Below are 17,773 nucleotides of genomic sequence, written 5' to 3'. Positions count from 1 at the left end.
TTCATGGGCCACAGAAACAGGAGTGTGGATAAGAGATGTGTGGAAATTGATATTATGCTCTGGCCTATTATCCCACTCTGGTTGTCTGGTTTTCTCAGGGAGATGATCCACATTTCAAACAGCATTAATGAACAGAGCTAAGTATCCCATGCCAACAGAGACAATGTGAGGGGATGCTACGTCAGCGTAAAGTCAAATTTGCCATCAATCCATAGCACAGATTGAATGATTAACGAATCGACCGGTCAACCCTGCCAATAAGAGCGTAGTTATATCCATATTACATTAAAGAGGGTGTTGAACAGCGTCACTATTACCAACGGCGTCTGGAAACAGACGCATGGTGAAACACAAATCCAAATTAAACATTTAGACACTACATATAGGTGTGATTGGATGACAGGTGTGGTTTCGTTTGTCTACAGTACAAATGCCGTTTTTGTTGACAGTGGAGACCTGAGACAACGGCACTCACCTTGAGAATTTTCCGATGCAGGTAGAAGTGGAGACCTGTCACTGTTTTCCTGCGACTTCTGCAGTGTTTTTGATTGTGGTGCAAGAGAGGGCACAGAGTCAGCTGATCTCCGGTCAGATATTTGTCGGTCAAAGACGGCAGGTAGATCAGCTACCGTCGAGGTAACTGAGACTGATGGGGTGGTGGGGTCTGTGGTTGGGGGCTCAACGGTAGTAACTGTTGTCCTGGCGACATGTGACGACGATGAATCAGTAGATAATATGGTAGGGGCTGGGGTGAGCCCGGAAAATCTAAAACGTCCTGAATTCGCATCAGATAGATAGGTCCGATTGCTAAGGTTCAGTCGCCCCAAAACGGTGTCGGAGACTTCACGATTATTTCGTGTGATAGACAACGCATCGTTGGAAATTATGCGTGGTGCCGCCTCAGATAACCCGATACATACAAATAAGATGAATGGAAACGTCGGAGATGTAAACATAATTAAGGGAAACCACCACATGTTAGTATCAGCTCTCCATGAAGTAAACTCCGTCCTTCGATATTCCAGTATCCACTATCTTATTTTAAACCAGATGTTATTCGGGCATAGTCCTTCAGTGATGCAGCCTACTCCACCATGTCTGCGCCGACAGCCTCTTTTCTGAATGGACAAGAAGCTACTGCAAGGTGTTTGGTCCAATTCCATCTCCCGTAAGAAGAGCACTCGCTAGAATGACATTACCCATAACCAATTGAAATGGTGGGAGGGCTCAACGCACTTGCCTGGTGTGTGGATTTTCTCTTCGCATTTAGTGCGCGCTGTCAGATAATTGGTTAACATGAAGGACTCTGCATGACACAAAGCATCAGTCTCCAGTGCGCATTATTTTTGGTGAGACTACGCAATGTAACATTATCATATGCAGAAAAACCTGAGAAATATCACTTAATGACAGAAAAATAACAAGATTAGGCCTATGTACCATGATATTAATGTGTTTACTGAACTTAAGAGTCACAGAGGTCCATTTCTGGTCATAGTGATGGGGATATAAATTGTATAACCAAGACAAGCTCATTGCACCAAATCGGTTTGGTAAATCAAAACACGCTCTCGTGTGGCAAGACGTGGGACTGCACCATTAGAAGACAAAGCTGACATCTGGTCAACGTTTGACATAATTTTCCTTGAGATAGAGGATTGCCTATTGGTTTACCCATGCCAAGCAAATAATCGTGTGCAATAAGCTTATGGGTTGCAAGTGGAGATCTTAGCTGGACAATCCCAAAATCATTCACAGTATTTGTGTAATCGACTAGCCATATATCCGATATTATGAATGGAACACTTTGTGAGCTGGCAAAGTAGGTTATATTACAAGATTATAACAGGTCTGCATGAACAATTCATTCATATCTGTAGCTAATAATAGGACATTTACGCACCAATAGTCTGTGAGTGAGGTTCTTGTTTTAACTGTCAAAATGTTCAAACGTCCCAAAAACTGTTTTTAGGACTACATTTATTGTATTGCATTATGCTAGGTTTCGTGCTGGTAGGTTACAGAACAAATGGAAGCCGATTCAATTAGCTTGAACAGAGCAAGAAGATAGGCCTAAATAAGACAAAGCATAGCCTATAATTTTGATAGGCTATACCTCATACTACTATAATATAATACATTTGTTAATATAGCACCTTTCAAGCGCTTTATAAAAATGAATTTAAGTGCTTTACAAAAATGGAAAAGGTTTTTTTTTTCATGTCCCCAGTTGTAGACCTACGTTTGATACTCGAAACTCAAAATAGTGTTCTTTGGTTTAGGCAAATTTGCGTTTTGTTTTAATAGACTATGCCTTAAACCAGATTGCCTTCATTTTAAAATTCAGGTTCTTTGAGCTGACTGCAACACTCAAATCATTATAAGCTGCCCACTATCTATTTAGCTTTTACGACCCCGCGTCATTGAAGTATGGAGTGGACAGAGATTGACGATGTGTGAGCTACTTGTACTCATATGGATACAAAGTTGCGCTTCTCATATTCACAGATTCACACGCGTCAGGTGAAAAGGCTTCCGGATACGCTGATGTTTGTGCAACGTCATCAGTCATGTGTGGAGATTACGTGGTGCTGAAGTTAGGTCGCTAGCTGACTAGCTGGAAAGCTAATTCGCTGTAAACATTTCAAAGTGGAGTTATCCAGTGGCAGTTTGGAGTCACATTTCAGAGGAATTTGTTGACACCGAACATGGATGATAATAGAATGGATAGCGACTTTCTGGCAGTGTGTTGTGGGTCAAATGGTAAGTGATGGCTAAATGCTCGTTCGATGAAGGTAACGTTAACGTTACCCAAGCTATCATACATACCTATTGCTAGCTTGAATTGTCAATGTAAATTCCAGCTGCTTATGATACTGCAAATGCTCAATTTGATATTTGGTTACGACCATATGCTGTCACATAAGCGAAACATGACTAACAGTTACATTCCCCGTCGATAATTTGAAGTGAATTTTTGGTGTTAATTTCAGATACGGTCAGCTGATGTCCTGTTTGCCAATTGTTATGTAGGTTGCTAGCTTGCGGGCTAACATTTTCTCAGTGTAGCTATTACTGCTAGCCAGATAACATTAGCTGTCTTCTTGTCAGGTCTTCAGCTCAATCAGTCACTTATGTTTCACCTCGGGTTAGAACGGATGCTGCAAGCTAAAGAAGTAAACAAAGTCAAGCTTGTCAGTTGTGTCTTAACGATGTTATTACCTCTTCATCATCGTAGGTAATGTGATCACTCAGTATCGGGCTATAATAAAAGCTCGAGACGCATTGTTGATATACTTGTTTATGCTTAACGTTAACGGCTATTCACCGTGATGCTAAAAGGATGTGTTCGTGGCTACGAGAGATGGCATATCGTCAGTGCTAGCTAAAAATATAATGTGATAATATTTAATCATAGCGCTCCTGATGTTATTTGAATGGTTACTTGAATAACTTAAGGCAGGGACATGAGTTTGTCATTTCATAGCCTTAGAATAATCCAAGGTGTCCGATTGGACAACTGTCATCTGTCTTAAAAGCATTTTTACTTGATAAGGTCATCGTAAAGTAAGTCGTTTAGAGACTCCCTTTGCCATTCATCGTTAAACATTGATTTGTGTTGGTAATACACTCACAATCAACTACCTCTTATCCAGATAAAGTAGCCTAAGCTTACATAGCACTTACAAGCAGAATGGCGATCAAATTAGACTTTTCATGAAATATGTTGTGTTATCTGCAGCTCAATAATACACTGGACGAAGATGAACCAACCGTTAGCTGTGAGTAGTCTGCCCTGAAGGACTTGGGACCGCGAAGGCACATTAGTGTCAGAGGATTAGACACCGACACATCAATACATCAACCCACCAAGAAGATTTACCCTGAAGATATGTTCGCTAAACTCAAGAAGAAGATAGCCGAGGAGGCGGCAACTGCACCGCGGTCAGGTGGCAGGATTCCTCGCTCTATGAGCAAAGAGTCCATAACTTCTGTGGGAGCAGACTCCGGTGATGACTTTGTGAGTTTGCTTCTTTGCTGTTTGTCTGCTGGATAGGCCTTTTCCAGATAGGACCTGTGTCTATTACTCTTTTCCGTCTTTTAATTTCCCCCCAGAAACTCATTCACTTTGTTTCACTTTTTGCTCTTGGTCTTTGCAATGTTCATGTTATTAATCCTCATACGTTTGTTTTCTTCCTATCTTTTTTTTTTTTTTGTTCAAGTTTTAATCTGATTTCAATCTTAAAGCGAGATTTAACTTCTCACTATTTTACCTGATTAAGCATTACTGTGGTCTTGTTGTCAATTCTGCTTTCAGTCTTGCCAGAACAATCAAAGAGTATACACTGTAGAATTGCATATGCAAAAATGTGCTCTGCTTAGGTGGTTGTTGAAAAGAGATCATATTTATTGGAGGCATGTTATCTATGTCATCATCCTGTTCAGATCAATTTGAGAATGTAAGGAGCGGTCATGAAACCTGTGTAACCAGAACCTTCTGACTCCTTTTTGAGGCACACGCACACACACACACGCATGCACATACAAATAGCCGTGTATAAAGAAAGACACACCTTACCCACATGGTAGTCACACAGTACTCATTGTTAGGTGTCAACAAACCTATATCTACATAAATTGACATACACACATGCACTATCAAGCACTTGTGAAAGTGAAATGCAATCCCCTTAGAATAATGCTTGCATTAAAATATCAATGACATTTAACAGGTATGGACCACAAACTTGACATTGTCATTCAGTGTCATTCACTTACTCAAGCGAAAGATAGACATTCAAGAGCCCACACATACATGCACACACACACTTTCTCTAAGACCTATTTGTGATGCCACAAAGGGAAAGAAAGATCATTTTTGGCAGGTTCTGACTTAAACCAAGCACGGAGAGATGAATGTCTGTCTCAGTACAGCCAGGCAAACACAGACACACATACAAGCTGCTTTGATCTACAGGTTTCAGATTTCGCTCTGGGCTATCTTGAATTATTTAAGATGTTGAATAGATGGACGCTCTGACCAACAGTGCTGTACTTGGTTTGTAATCAGGCAGGGACTAAGATGCATCAAGCCCAAATTGAACATCTTTACAGGTCCTTACAGGAGTTGGACGTATACTTTAATCTCATTTTTGATGTGTTAATGGCGATTAGGTTGCCCAGTATCAGACCGAAACAAATATGATCTCCCTATTGTAGAACTTATTTAGTTCGGTATACTTAGAAGTTAAACTACTTTTAATTGTGTTTGAATCTGTCATTTTAGAGCAGCAATAACTGTCTGTCTGTCTGTCTGTCTGTCTGTCTGTCTGTCTGTCTGTCTGTCTGTCTGTCTGTCTGTCTGTCTGTCGGTCTGTCTCTCTCTCTCTCTCTGTCTTGCTGACCCTCCATGTGTCTCTGTGCTTTCACGCGTTTCCTTCAGGCTTCTGATGGCAGCAGTTCCAGGGATGACCTTCCATCACAGATCTTGCGCAAGAATTATCACATTCGCAAGCTGGAAGCCAAACTTGCAGGTAATGCATAATCATGTTAAACACAGATGTAGGTCAGAACACACACACACACACACACACACACACACACACACACACACACACACACACACACACACACACACACACGCTTATTTGTGTGCACAAACATTAAGTGGAGTCCAGGGTTGATCAGTCTCACAGCATATGAAATTGTAGAAAAGACAAAGTGTTCCTGCATGAATGTTTGGGGAGTCTCCACTTCTCTTCTGAAAATATCTACTTCCTGGTGTGTTTTAAGTTTGAGCTCTTCTACGTAAACCTGACTCAGCATAGTCCATATGTCCACAAGCACTGTCTAGTTCAAGGAGCATTATTAAGCTCGCCCCATTTAAACCTTAAACCCCCCAAAGTCTGGAATGTGATATTAGCCATAACCCCACTTTTAACTGCCTCGCTGGAGTCAGTGAAACATCACTGTTAAAAAAAGAGCATGTTAATACTACAGGGAAACATGATTTTATTCAATTCTGTCAGTTGGTACTATAAATATTCTATTAGTGAATGCTCCAGTATATATTTCACTATTCTAGAAATGCAATGCAACACAAGTCAAAAATGACTTTTTGCAAAAATGCCACTGAGCATAATGTACGAGTAAGCTATGTGATGTTATTGCAATGACGGCATCATTTTGTCTGAGAGGTTCTGACATGATTGTTTTGTATATTTGAGAGGTTTTGCTGCGGGTCATCCATCAGGTCAATAGTAGAAAAGTTACAGGGTGTTAGGTGGTCTTTCATTTGGCAAAGCCATTGTTTTCCCTTCATCATTTATCTGCTCAGTCACGTTTATCCTTTTGTTTTCTCCTCCTGTGTTTGTTCCCCTGTCCTGTCCTATTTTGCACCCCCATCCTCCTGCTATCCTTGTGTGCGTGTGTGTGCAGTGCTGGCGTGTAGGCGTGTGTGCGTGCAGCGTGCAGGTAATGCGTGTGTGTGCGTGCGTGCGCGTGTGCGTGTGTGTGTGCGCGTGTGTGTGTGTGTGTGTGCGCACGCGTGCTTATGTGTCTGTTTGTGAATGTGTGTGTATGTGTGTCCGCCCCCTTCCCTCCCATCCGTAGACTATGCAGAGCAGCTTCGGCTGTTGCAGAAGACCAAGGACAAGCTTGAGAATGCATTAGAAAACCACCAGGATTGTACGTACCTCAACTTCCTCCCATCCCTCTCCTCCTCCTTACCTGTTTGTCTGCTCTCCATATTTTTTACCCTGCCAACCCAGTCCTCACTGCCATTTGAACTCCTCTCCACCACCCCAACAACCTCATATAGAGGCCACTGAATCCCCCAGTCACTCAGGGACGGAGACTGAGAGGGAGAGCGAGAAAGCTTCATTGCAGCCGAGTTCATTCATGCATTCACTGAGCAGTGAGATGAAGGCCCACTCCCCCCCCCCTTCCTCAGGCCAGTTCCCAGTTCATCTGGCAAAATGAGAAAATGAGCCAAAGTGGTGGACTTATAGAGTGTTGTACAAGGGAGCTCTATGAAAGCTAACATGCTTTAAATAAATTAAGTCAAGTCAAGTCAAGTCAAGTCAGATTTATTTTTAAAGCGCATTTAACATGCACATAGTGCAATCCAAAGCGCTCCACAAACAAGACACATAACAACAAGACAAAAGATGGCGGATGGATGATTTAGACGCCAGCGCACTCCATTACATCAAGACATGACAAATACATTTAAAAAATGCCGGACGGAGCGGCGTAGTCGCTAAACAAATAAAAAAAAGAAAATATATTTAAAAAGGGGAAAAGTGATGTTAAAATTAGTCCAATTTCCAAACCAGCTGAAAATGTCCAAGGGCAATGATGATCCGTGAAAACTGCGCACAGAGCCGTGTCTTCACAACCGATGCAATGCCAACAAAGTTCTTTAGCAACTGACCAACCTGGTGAATTCACTGGCAGTCTGGAGATAACGTTAACATTAGAAGCTAGGCCTGCTAGACTGCAGTCTGGAGATGACTGGAAGCACAGTCCAAAGTACTGGGCGATCGTGTAGATCCGCAATTCAGTGGACTTAACAGTAACCGTTTGTTGCTCCGTGAGATTGCAGCTCTTCACCGTTAACGTTAGTCTGCAGTTGGCAAGGCAGCTCGGAGGTCAGCAACAGCTCGGCGGCCACGGTAGATCTTTCGCAGAGTAGCTAGACTAGGTCCAGCTGTCCCGAAAGATCCCCTCGACCAGACAGTGAAGTGCACTGTTCACGGATGGATGGAAGGATGTCAGAGGCCCAGTTAGTCTGCAGTTGGCCTGGCAGCTCGCAGGTCAGCAACAGCTCGGTGGCCACGGCAGATCTTTCTCAGAGTAGAACTAGCCTAGGTCCAGCTGTCCCGAGAGATCCCCTCGACCAGACAGTGAAGTGCTGCACCGCTCACGGATAGATGGAAGGATGTCCGAAGCCCAGCTAGGGCAAAAGCTAGCCATAGCAAGTTCCCAATGGACAAATGTCAACGACATCAGCTGACTTAGAAGCAGTAAAAAGGACTAAGAATAACACGAAAACTATCAAAAATAGCGTAAATAAATAGGGAAAACATTTAACTAGACAAACCAATACAAAAAATAAACATGACATTACATAAAATTACGAACATTACATAAAAACAAACAATGTTTTATATATATATTTATGATTTAATTTGTATAAAATAAAAACAAAAGCTCATACTGCGCCAATAGAGAGGGAGGCCTCTGTTTCCTTACTGACATTCATGAATGCTGCTTTCTGCTTGTTAATGTGTTGAAACACAGTTACAAAGTAGTCAGCATTCTTCATGCTTGGAGCTGAATATGGCACACATGTTTTAACCCTTTATAGTCCTATGCAACAGTACCCAGTGTTCTAAAATGGAATCAAAAGTATATATTTAAACATTCTTAAACAAATTGATCTCATCTCAGTGGATGCATGTTTACTGGCATAAGGGATTTTCTTTTTGCTCTCACTCTCATCTTCAGATATTTCAGTGAAATCGCTCTCCCATTCCTGTGCAGGGATGGGTGTTAAACCTTATTTTAGATTGATACCATGGCTTTGTCTCTGGGTCTTAATCAGATGATCATGCCACAGAATTTAACTGGACCCTGATAGTGTTGTCTTGGTTGAACTGTGTTAGTTCTGAAAACATGTGTTTGTTGGAAATCCCTGAAATTTATTAACCTGACCCTCGCCAGATGAATTTCGTTCCGCTTAGCTCCGCCTAGCTTCACTCACATCCATCTGGGACCTCTTCCATTGAGAGTGATTTCTGCAACCGTCTTTATGGTTCAGCCAATCAGGGCGCAGAGGGGGGGAGTTTCATAGATGTGGCGTAGTGGAAGCGACCGTGAGACTGTTATCAGCGCGTCGGGTTGGCTTCGATGTGAGTGGTTGAAGTAGCACGTCAATAGATGACGGACAAGTGGCTTATTCAATCATATGCAAGCATTTTTTGATTAGGCCCAGCCTTCTGAAACACCATTCCAATGGATCGGTTCCAGATGGATGAGTGGAGCTAGGCGGAGCGAAATTCATCTGGCGAGGGTCAGGTTATGAATTTATAGTCTTTTAGCTTAGATGTGACTGAAGCTGTGAAGATGTGTGTTGAGTTTTTGCTCTTGACACATCACAGAAATGAAATGAAATAATTATATTGTCATCTATAACTAGCCTACTGATGTAGAACCCTTAAATGTTTCTCAATGGGCTTGGAGTCCATCCATTAGGGAACTAGCCATTTCAGGAAGCCGGCTGTAGCATCACATGATTTTTCCAAGAGCACTTTCGGTTAAATTCAAAACCGATTACTAACTAAATTAAAAATGTTGATGGGACTCCAACTCCACAGCTGGTAGGTTTCATGATGGGGACCCCAAAATCAAAACCTATTAGAGTCCAACTGGCCCGTCTCCCTTTGTCTATACAGCCTCCATGAGGAAACTGCAGGACCAGAATGAGTCCTACCAGTCTAGCAGAGCCAAGATGGCCGAAGGCATGGCTCTGGCCCTGGAGAAGAAGGACCAGGTGAGTGGAGTGTTCTTTGTGAGGTCTGCGAATGCCTTTCTGGGAAACATAGTCCATTCACTCAGCCTTTTTTCTTGTAGGAGTGGATGGAAAAGATGGCAGTGCTAGACCAGGTGAGTGTTGTTGTCCGTCTGCCATGGGGAGGATAATGTGTAGCACATTAAACGTAATCTTAATTCACATGGTGTGAACGGTGATGGAGCACAGTAATTCTCATGTAAGAGCACATCAAATTAAAACATTCTTTTGTGTAGTGGGGACAGATATGGCGACAGGACAGGATGACGGATAGATGGGAAATTCTTTGAGCCTCACCCTCTGCTCTCTGTGTTTTGTTCCCTCTTTCTCTCTTTCTTTCTTTCTTTCTTTCTTTCTCTATCTATTTATCTATTGGCCTGTCTCTCTCCCTCTCTCTCTCTCTCCCTCTCTCTCCCTCTCTCTCTTCCTATCTCTCTCCCTCTCCCTCTCTCTCTCGGCCGACTCCCTTTGCAGGAGAAGGCGACCCTGTCTGCGCGGCTGGCCGAGATGACCGAGCAGAGCCTGAGCCTGTTCCAGAAGCGGGACGATCTGGACGAGCTGGAGGGCTTCCAGCAGCAGGAGCTGGCCAAAGTCAAACACATGGTACAGCACTACAGCAGTGGCCAGCCCAGCATGGACCAGACTAGCCCCACAGGCTCACATGTCTCTCCCTACAGATCGCCAGCCAGTCACATGTACTGACACCACAGCGCATAGAGCCTTTATGCAGCACTGTGTAGTAGTTCTGTGTGCATGGAAATCACAGTATGTAACTGCAATTATTTACCTCTACAGTCTGAGCTTTGTGTGTTCTGCATAGCAAGTCATGTGGACATGGTTGAGTAGTGGTAGTATCGCTGCCAGACAGTTAGTCGGCCTGAGTGACCAGGAGATGTCCAAACCCAGTCACCTTTACCTTTAAAAGTGCACACTGCTGAGCATGCACTCACAGTAACCGTGAAAGAAAATGCGGGTAGTTCCTTGCAGAACCTGTTTCAGAAGGAAACAGCATATCCACAGAACATGTTTTGTAGACTAGTCTCTCTCATGGGCAAATATGAGTAAGCACTGTGTCGGAACTCACTTATTTGTCTAAAGGAAGGAGACTGAAGGTGGTGATATACAAAGCAACGCTTTGAGCATTGTTGCTGGGCAGTAGTCACTGACCGATGTTTAGGCACTGCAGGGTCCTGCTGATATAGTGCAACACAATTGCATCTGGTGAATCACTTGTCGTAATCATCTAATCAGAACTTTTGGAGCCTGTCGTGTTATTATTGGCTGCCAACATTACCTCCAAACTTGGTCCATATATCGTCAGCTTGAGACTAGCACTACTGGTGTTGGCATGTTCTCAGTGGGGTAGACAGGGGCCAGTGTGTTTGGGGACCAGGTGGTGTGTCTGGCCAACACACAACAGCATAGCAGGAATGGATGCCCAAGTGCAAAAAGACAAGGCAAGGCAAGTTTATGTATATAGCACATTTCATAAACCGGGGTACTTCAATGTGCTTTACATCAACAAAAGCAAAGAGTAATAGTAAAAAGTAAAAAATAACTAAAAAGTAAAGTACATAGAATAATTAAAATACATAAAAAAAACAACATAGAATGATTTAAAAAACAGAGCGAAAAACAACAAATTACTGCAACACAGCTAACAACTTAACCTTATGCTTAGGTATGGAAACTTACACAGATTCTCATGTTTTGGCATACAACAGTTAGGTGCCTTGCTCAAGGGCACTTCAGCCATTCCCACTGGTCGGGGTTCGAACCCTCCGGTTACAAGGCCCTCCGGTTACAAGAAGTACTACCAGGAGGCAGTACTCCAGTTGCCCTAGAGTAATTTGTCAAACAAGGGGATGAGTAACTCCTAACAACACCCATAAAGAGCTTCAGAGAAGCCCGGTAGAGCAGTAATGCCCATTAGAGTCATTTAATACCTGAATATAGTAAATAATAACCCAGAGGTTCTCAAACTCTTGTCATGAATCCTGTTTCAAAGTCCCTCCTACACTCTAAATGTTAATGAATTAGGCTTCCAAAGCAAACCCGGTCTGGCCATCTTTTGTTAGTCTCGTCTAATTATTAAATTTCCCCTTGTCTGGGGTGGTTCTCGTGGCCTACCCCATACCCGATACTACAAATAATTGGTGTTTCTCACACCACAGTTTGGTTACTAGCCCTGGGTGAGGCCAAAGAATGGACCTTTGAGTGATCCTTCGATGCCGGCTCTTCCTATCATTGAATTTCCCCTAGGGATCAATAAAGTATATCTATCTATCTATCTATCTATCTAAGCACAATTCACCAAGTGTTGGATTGTTCACCCACTGATAGGGAACGTGAGCTGGGATTAGACCGTTGTGAGACAGGTTATGTTTACCCTACTGATGATGTGTTGTTGCATAAGATCACCATGTGGGACATGATGTGAAATATGATGTTCTCAGACATGGTAAACTGTAAAGCCCTTACAGTTCTAACAGCAGGTTTCTAACAAGCATTTCTCCTGAGAGGTCTGGAAGGGGTGTACTGCTACATGTCTGCTGGGTAAATTGGTCAAGTTCCCTTTAGTAATAAGCAGAACAGAACAAGCAAAAAAAGCTTTAAAGTCAATTCTGTGACTTACTGGAAGCCAGTGCAGGGACTTGGCTCAAGTATTGGAGTAATGTGATCAGCTCTTTTAGTTTTCTTGAGAACCCTAGTCGCTGCATTTTGTATCATCTGAAGCTGTTTGATAGTCTTTTTAGGAAGGCCTATGAAAAGCCTATTGCAGTAATCAACCCTACTGGAGATGAATCTAAATAATGTTTTGACATTAGACCTCTTAAGTTTAGCAGTATTTTTTGAGTAAGTATTGGAGTACCCGTATTTTCCGGACTATAAGTCGCACTTTTTTTTGGGGTTACGCGTTTCCGTGTTTCAGCTTGTGTGTTGGTTTAGCCGAAGTTGTTGATCTGTACGGGCTACTGAGCAGCTTATCAGCTAATTAGCTCAAAGTGAGCAGAAGACAGATGCTGGGTAATGAGAGAGGCGGAAGATCTTGGCCCCAGTCCAACTGAGTTCTGTTCTACTGGGATGAGTAGTGTAGTGGTTAAACCTTAGAACCGATTGGCTTTAAAGTCGTCAAAAACACACCTTTCTTCTCTGTTACATTGCTCATGACTGTTCATCATGAGCGAGATGAAACCTTTATTGCATGACAGAGAAGAAGTGGGGCTTTCCAAAGAGACTACGCGACTTGTCTGTACGATCAAGTATGAAAATAAAAACATGAAATTAAAATCAAATTGCATCATATTTACAGTCTATACTTCTCTCGTTCACCCTGCGCACCCATTACTCTCGTTTGAACAGAGGTGGAAAAAGTCACGAAAATATTGTACTCAAGTAAAAGTACCAATACCTTGATGAAACATTACTCAAGTACAATTTAAAATACCGATCTGAAAATGTACTTAAGTAAAAGTAAAAAATAACTAAAAAGTAAAGTACATAGAATAATTAAAATACATAAAAAAAACAACATAGAATGATTTAAAAAACAGAGCGAAAAACAACAAATTACTGCAACACAGCTAACAACTTAACCTTATGCTTCGTATGAAACTTACACAGATTCTCATGTTTTGGCATACAACAGTTAGGTGCCTTGCTCAAGGGCACTTCAGCCATTCCCACTGGTCGGGGTTCGAACCCTCCGGTTACAAGGCCCTCCGGTTACAAGAAGTACTACCAGGAGGCAGTACTCCAGTTGCCCTAGAGTAATTTGTCAAACAAGGGGATGAGTAACTCCTAACAACACCCATAAAGAGCTTCAGAGAAGCCCGGTAGAGCAGTAATGCCCATTAGAGTCATTTAATACCTGAATATAGTAAATAATAACCCAGAGGTTCTCAAACTCTTGTCATGAATCCTGTTTCAAAGTCCCTCCTACACTCTAAATGTTAATGAATTAGGCTTCCAAAGCAAACCGGTCTGGCCATCTTTTGTTAGTCTCGTCTAATTATTAAATTTCCCCCTTGTCTGGGGTGGTTCTCGGTGGCCTACCCCCATACCGATACTACAAATAATTGGTGTTTCTCACACCACAGTTTGGTTACTAGCCCTGGGTGAGGCCAAAGAATGGACCTTTGAGTGATCCTTCGATGCCGGCTCTTCCTATCATTGAATTTCCCCTAGGGATCAATAAAGTATATCTATCTATCTATCTATCTATCTAAGCACAATTCACCAAGTGTTGGATTGTTCACCCACTGATAGGGAACGTGAGCTGGGATTAGACCGTTGTGAGACAGGTTATGTTTACCCTACTGATGATGTGTTGTTGCATAAGATCACCATGTGGGACATGATGTGAAATATGATGTTCTCAGACATGGTAAACTGTAAAGCCCTTACAGTTCTAACAGCAGGTTTCTAACAAGCATTTCTCCTGAGAGGTCTGGAAGGGGTGTACTGCTACATGTCTGCTGGGTAAATTGGTCAAGTTCCCTTTAGTAATAAGCAGAACAGAACAAGCAAAAGCGCTTTAAAGTCAATTCTGTGACTTACTGGAAGCCAGTGCAGGGACTTGGCTCCAAGTATTGGAGTAATGTGATCAGCTCTTTTAGTTTTCTTGAGAACCCTAGTCGCTGCATTTTGTATCATCTGAAGCTGTTTGATAGTCTTTTTAGGAAGGCCTATGAAAAGCCTATTGCAGTAATCAACCCTACTGGAGATGAATCTAAATAATGTTTTGACATTAGACCTCTTAAGTTTAGCAGTATTTTTGAGTAAGTATTGGAGTACCGTATTTTCCGGACTATAAGTCGCACTTTTTTTTTGGGGGGGGGTTTCCGTGTTTCAGCTTGTGTGTTGGTTTAGCCGAGTTGTTGATCTGTACGGCTACTGAACGCTTATCAGCTAGTCGACTCAAAGTGAGCAGAAGACAGATGCTGGGTAATGGAGAGAGGCGAAGATCTTGGCCCCAGTCCAACTGAGTTCTGTTCTACTGGGCGGTGGTAGTGTAGTGGTTAAACCTTAGAACCCGATTGACGCAAAGTGCGTCAAAAAACACACCCCTTTCTTCTCTGTTACATTGCTCCGCGACTGTTCATCGCAGCGAGATGAAACCTTTATTGCATGACAGAGAAGAAGTGGGGCTTTCCAAAGAGACTACGCACTTGTCTGTACGATCAAGTATGAAAATAAAAAAAAAACATGAAATTAAATCAAATTGCATCATATTTACAGTCTATACTTCTCTGCGTTCACCTGCGCACCCATTACTCTCGTTTGAACAGAGGTGGAAAAAGTACGAAAATATTGTACTCAAGTAAAAGTACCAATACCTTGATGAAACATTACTCAAGTACAATTTAAAATACCGATCTGAAAATGTACTTAAGTAAAAGTAAAAAGTAGTTCATTTAAAATGTACTTTAAGTAAAAGTTACTTAGTTACTTTCTTTTTGGGGGTGTACCAGAACAACCAGTTTTACCAGAGACTTTCTAATGAGGAGATACAGCACTCAAAAAATCCTCCATAGTAATGCATGGGGTTAGTCAGTTGTCTACAAATATCACAACCCTTCCAAGGCAAAACGTTGACATGTGAATACATTGAGACAAACATGTGGTGTGTTGTAAAATACATTGAGCCAATCATGTGGTGTGCTGTGAAGACATCGTGCCAATCATCTGTTGTGATCTCGCTGCTGGAGCAAGATTGGTGTCATTGAAGCCTTACGCTGCACGCATTTCTGCGAAATAGATGCGATAAGTGCCCAAAAGTGTTGCAATATGGCCGAAAGTGGAGGTACTTGCCTGAAAAGGACTTTGGTCCTAGCTCGAGTTGCTGCAGCCAGCAGCTAAGGCAGCCATGTTCATGCTCCCAGTGTGTGGCGCTGTAGCTGCAGCAACTTTCGAGCTAGGTAAAACCGATTGTTTCAGTTTTGTTCATACCGACGGTTTTTCGGTGGCGTTGAGAAATGGAGATCTATGTGAAAAATCACCGTGGTTCTCCTTTAAGTTTGAGCTGTAGTTAATTTTCAAAGTTAGTTGCACTCATCCTTGCGTCGCTTTGCAGTGAACAGTAATCCAACTGAAAAGCCCCTCACAGGCAGGCCAATGTTGAGTTGTTTTTTATATTTGGAAACAAGCAGAAGGTTCAGCAGATTAAAAAAGTCAAACTGGGGGGGGAGAGTGGGAAGTATAGGGCCCCAATGGAGGAGAGGGCCCATGAAAAGTGGAATCTGGGGGTACAACATTTTCACCAGGCATTAGTAATAACTCAGGTAATCCACACATAAAAAATCCAAACAACTCCATAAGTAGAGTCATGTGTAATGAAGTGGAATAACACAGGGAAAAAGTATGACTGACTGGATTTTGTATACAAAACATAGTGAAAACTGTCTAAGGTCACTCTCCCTTGCTAAAGAGCTAAATGGTTTAGTCCGCCTGCACGATTCATAAGGTAGTCTATCTTTTGTTTATTTAGTTGAGCATCGCTAGTAGTGGATCGCTAATTGTTGTGCTGCTGGTGCAATACTTCACTCAAAATGTAATCAAGTAAAATTTAAAATACCGATTTTATAAACTACTTAAAAAATACAAAATACACAGAAAAACTACTCAATACAGTAACGTGAGTAAATTTATTTTGTTACTTTCCACCTCTGCGTTTGAATTACTCGCGAACCCGCGATCGCATAGATATGGCAAGCATATCAGATGAAAGAGGAGACACAGGGCTATCCATTGGTACCATGGGTATCGATCCTTCTCGCTTATAAAAACAGACGAAGTGACTGCAAAATATTAAGGTCATGTACACAAACCAACGCTGCACACCCATTACTCAAGTTTGAATTACTCACGGACCCGTGATCGGATAGATATGCCACGTATGTCAGATGAAAGAGGAGACACAGAGCTATTGATACTAAGTACATCCTTCTGGGTTATAAAACAGACGAAGTGACCGCAAAATAAAAACTTCATATAGCTGGACTTACCCCTGTTTTTGTGGCAAAGCATGTTTATAATCCAACGCTATCGTGTGTTTCTCTATGGCAAAGCATGTTCATAATCGGTTTGAGATCCTAGCAAATTCCTGCATGGCATCAATTCAAGGCTCACATTGCATCCCAATTTGTTCAACAAAGAAACACCTTTTTTGCCTTTACTTTGTTCATGGCAATGCAGTAAAAAGTTGAGAATCATCATGAGTGCATACACCATAGTAACACATGCTAACACGCAAACTTGGGTCAAGTCAGGTCAGATCAGTTCGTGTCACAGATATGGAGCGCAGAAAGGTAATTTTTCATCGCTAAATAAAAAATGTCATTTATTTCCGTAAATCACACACTACATATTTCTGTAAATTGCTCAGCCCCAGAGTATCACTCCAACATGGGAATTATATTGCCCGACACATAAAATGCATGTAGAGCTATGAGCTTGCTGTGGTGAGATACAGGTCAAAATATAAGAATTTTTATAATATGATTTTTATATTTTAATTCTTTAAAAATCTAAATAAAATCAATGCTAGTACTAATACATAAAATGACAGATCTGGATAGCCTAGACTCTGCTGAAAATAACAATATATAATATGTGTGTGTGGCACTTACAATGACTAGAATAAATCCTTATGAATAAAGGTAGTGAAAATGCCCTAAAAACAGCTTAGGGTTCTAAGGGTTAAGGAGCTGGGCTAGCGTGCAGTAGCCTGAAAGTTGTCGGTTCAATTCCCGGCTTCCACCGTTGTGCCCTTGAGCAAGGCACTTAACCCCAAGTTGCTCCGGGGACAATGTGATCCCTTCCAATATAGCTGACATATGTAAGTCACTTTGGTCAAGAAGTGCCTGCTAAATGTAATGTAATGTATTTGGTCTGAAATATTATCTGCGATTCCAGAAGAGGTTACAATTGTCAATAAAGTTCATCCCACCTAAAAAGCATGTTTTTGTGAGCCAGGTGGTTAAACTGAATAGTCTGGAGAAACAAAGCTTCCCACCACTAGTGGAAATTTGTATTCCAAGCTCATATAGGACAGAAAAAAAAAACTCTATTTTGCCCTCTTGAGACGAGTGTGGGGAAGGGGAGACATTTGAAGGATGTTGGGTGTCTTTAGGTATGTGTTATTGCATCCAGTGACCAGCTTTGAAGTACAGGGTGTGTTTTCCCCTCCCAGACAGT

At 42.0% G+C, this 17,773-nt stretch overlaps 2 protein-coding genes across 6 annotated transcripts in view; one reads left to right on the top strand and one right to left on the bottom strand.

Moving 5' to 3' along the window:
* Positions 1–1,235, bottom strand: part of si:ch211-158d24.2 (multiple epidermal growth factor-like domains protein 9) — a 44,433-nt gene extending 43,198 nt beyond the window's left edge. The window contains exon 1 of the mRNA XM_048243737.1: positions 476–1,235. Coding sequence (XP_048099694.1) covers positions 476–977 — 502 coding nt within the window. The 5' untranslated portion in view covers positions 978–1,235. The remainder of the gene's footprint in view (positions 1–475) is intronic.
* Positions 1,236–2,548: 1,313 nt separating this feature from the next.
* golga1 (golgin A1) overlaps positions 2,549–17,773 on the top strand; it is a 29,909-nt gene continuing 14,684 nt past the window's right edge. Inside the window, exons 1-7 of one of the 5 annotated variants that reach the window (XM_048243782.1) lie at positions 2,549–2,763; positions 3,743–4,021; positions 5,444–5,534; positions 6,613–6,687; positions 9,459–9,556; positions 9,637–9,669; positions 10,049–10,177. In XM_048243782.1, coding sequence (XP_048099739.1) covers positions 3,893–4,021; positions 5,444–5,534; positions 6,613–6,687; positions 9,459–9,556; positions 9,637–9,669; positions 10,049–10,177 — 555 coding nt within the window. In that variant the 5' untranslated portion in view covers positions 2,549–2,763; positions 3,743–3,892. Of the gene's footprint in view, positions 2,764–2,843; positions 3,239–3,742; positions 4,022–5,443; positions 5,535–6,612; positions 6,688–9,458; positions 9,557–9,636; positions 9,670–10,048; positions 10,178–17,773 lie in introns of those variants that run through there. The other 4 variants (XM_048243783.1, XM_048243785.1, XM_048243784.1 and 1 more) reach the window with 4 other exon arrangements.

This window comes from Alosa alosa, chromosome 5 (assembly GCF_017589495.1).
Source record: "Alosa alosa isolate M-15738 ecotype Scorff River chromosome 5, AALO_Geno_1.1, whole genome shotgun sequence".
NCBI lineage: Eukaryota > Metazoa > Chordata > Actinopteri > Clupeiformes > Clupeidae > Alosa > Alosa alosa.
The sequence above is the reverse complement of the archived record's forward strand: the minus strand, read 5'-3'. Positions and strand labels throughout refer to the sequence as shown.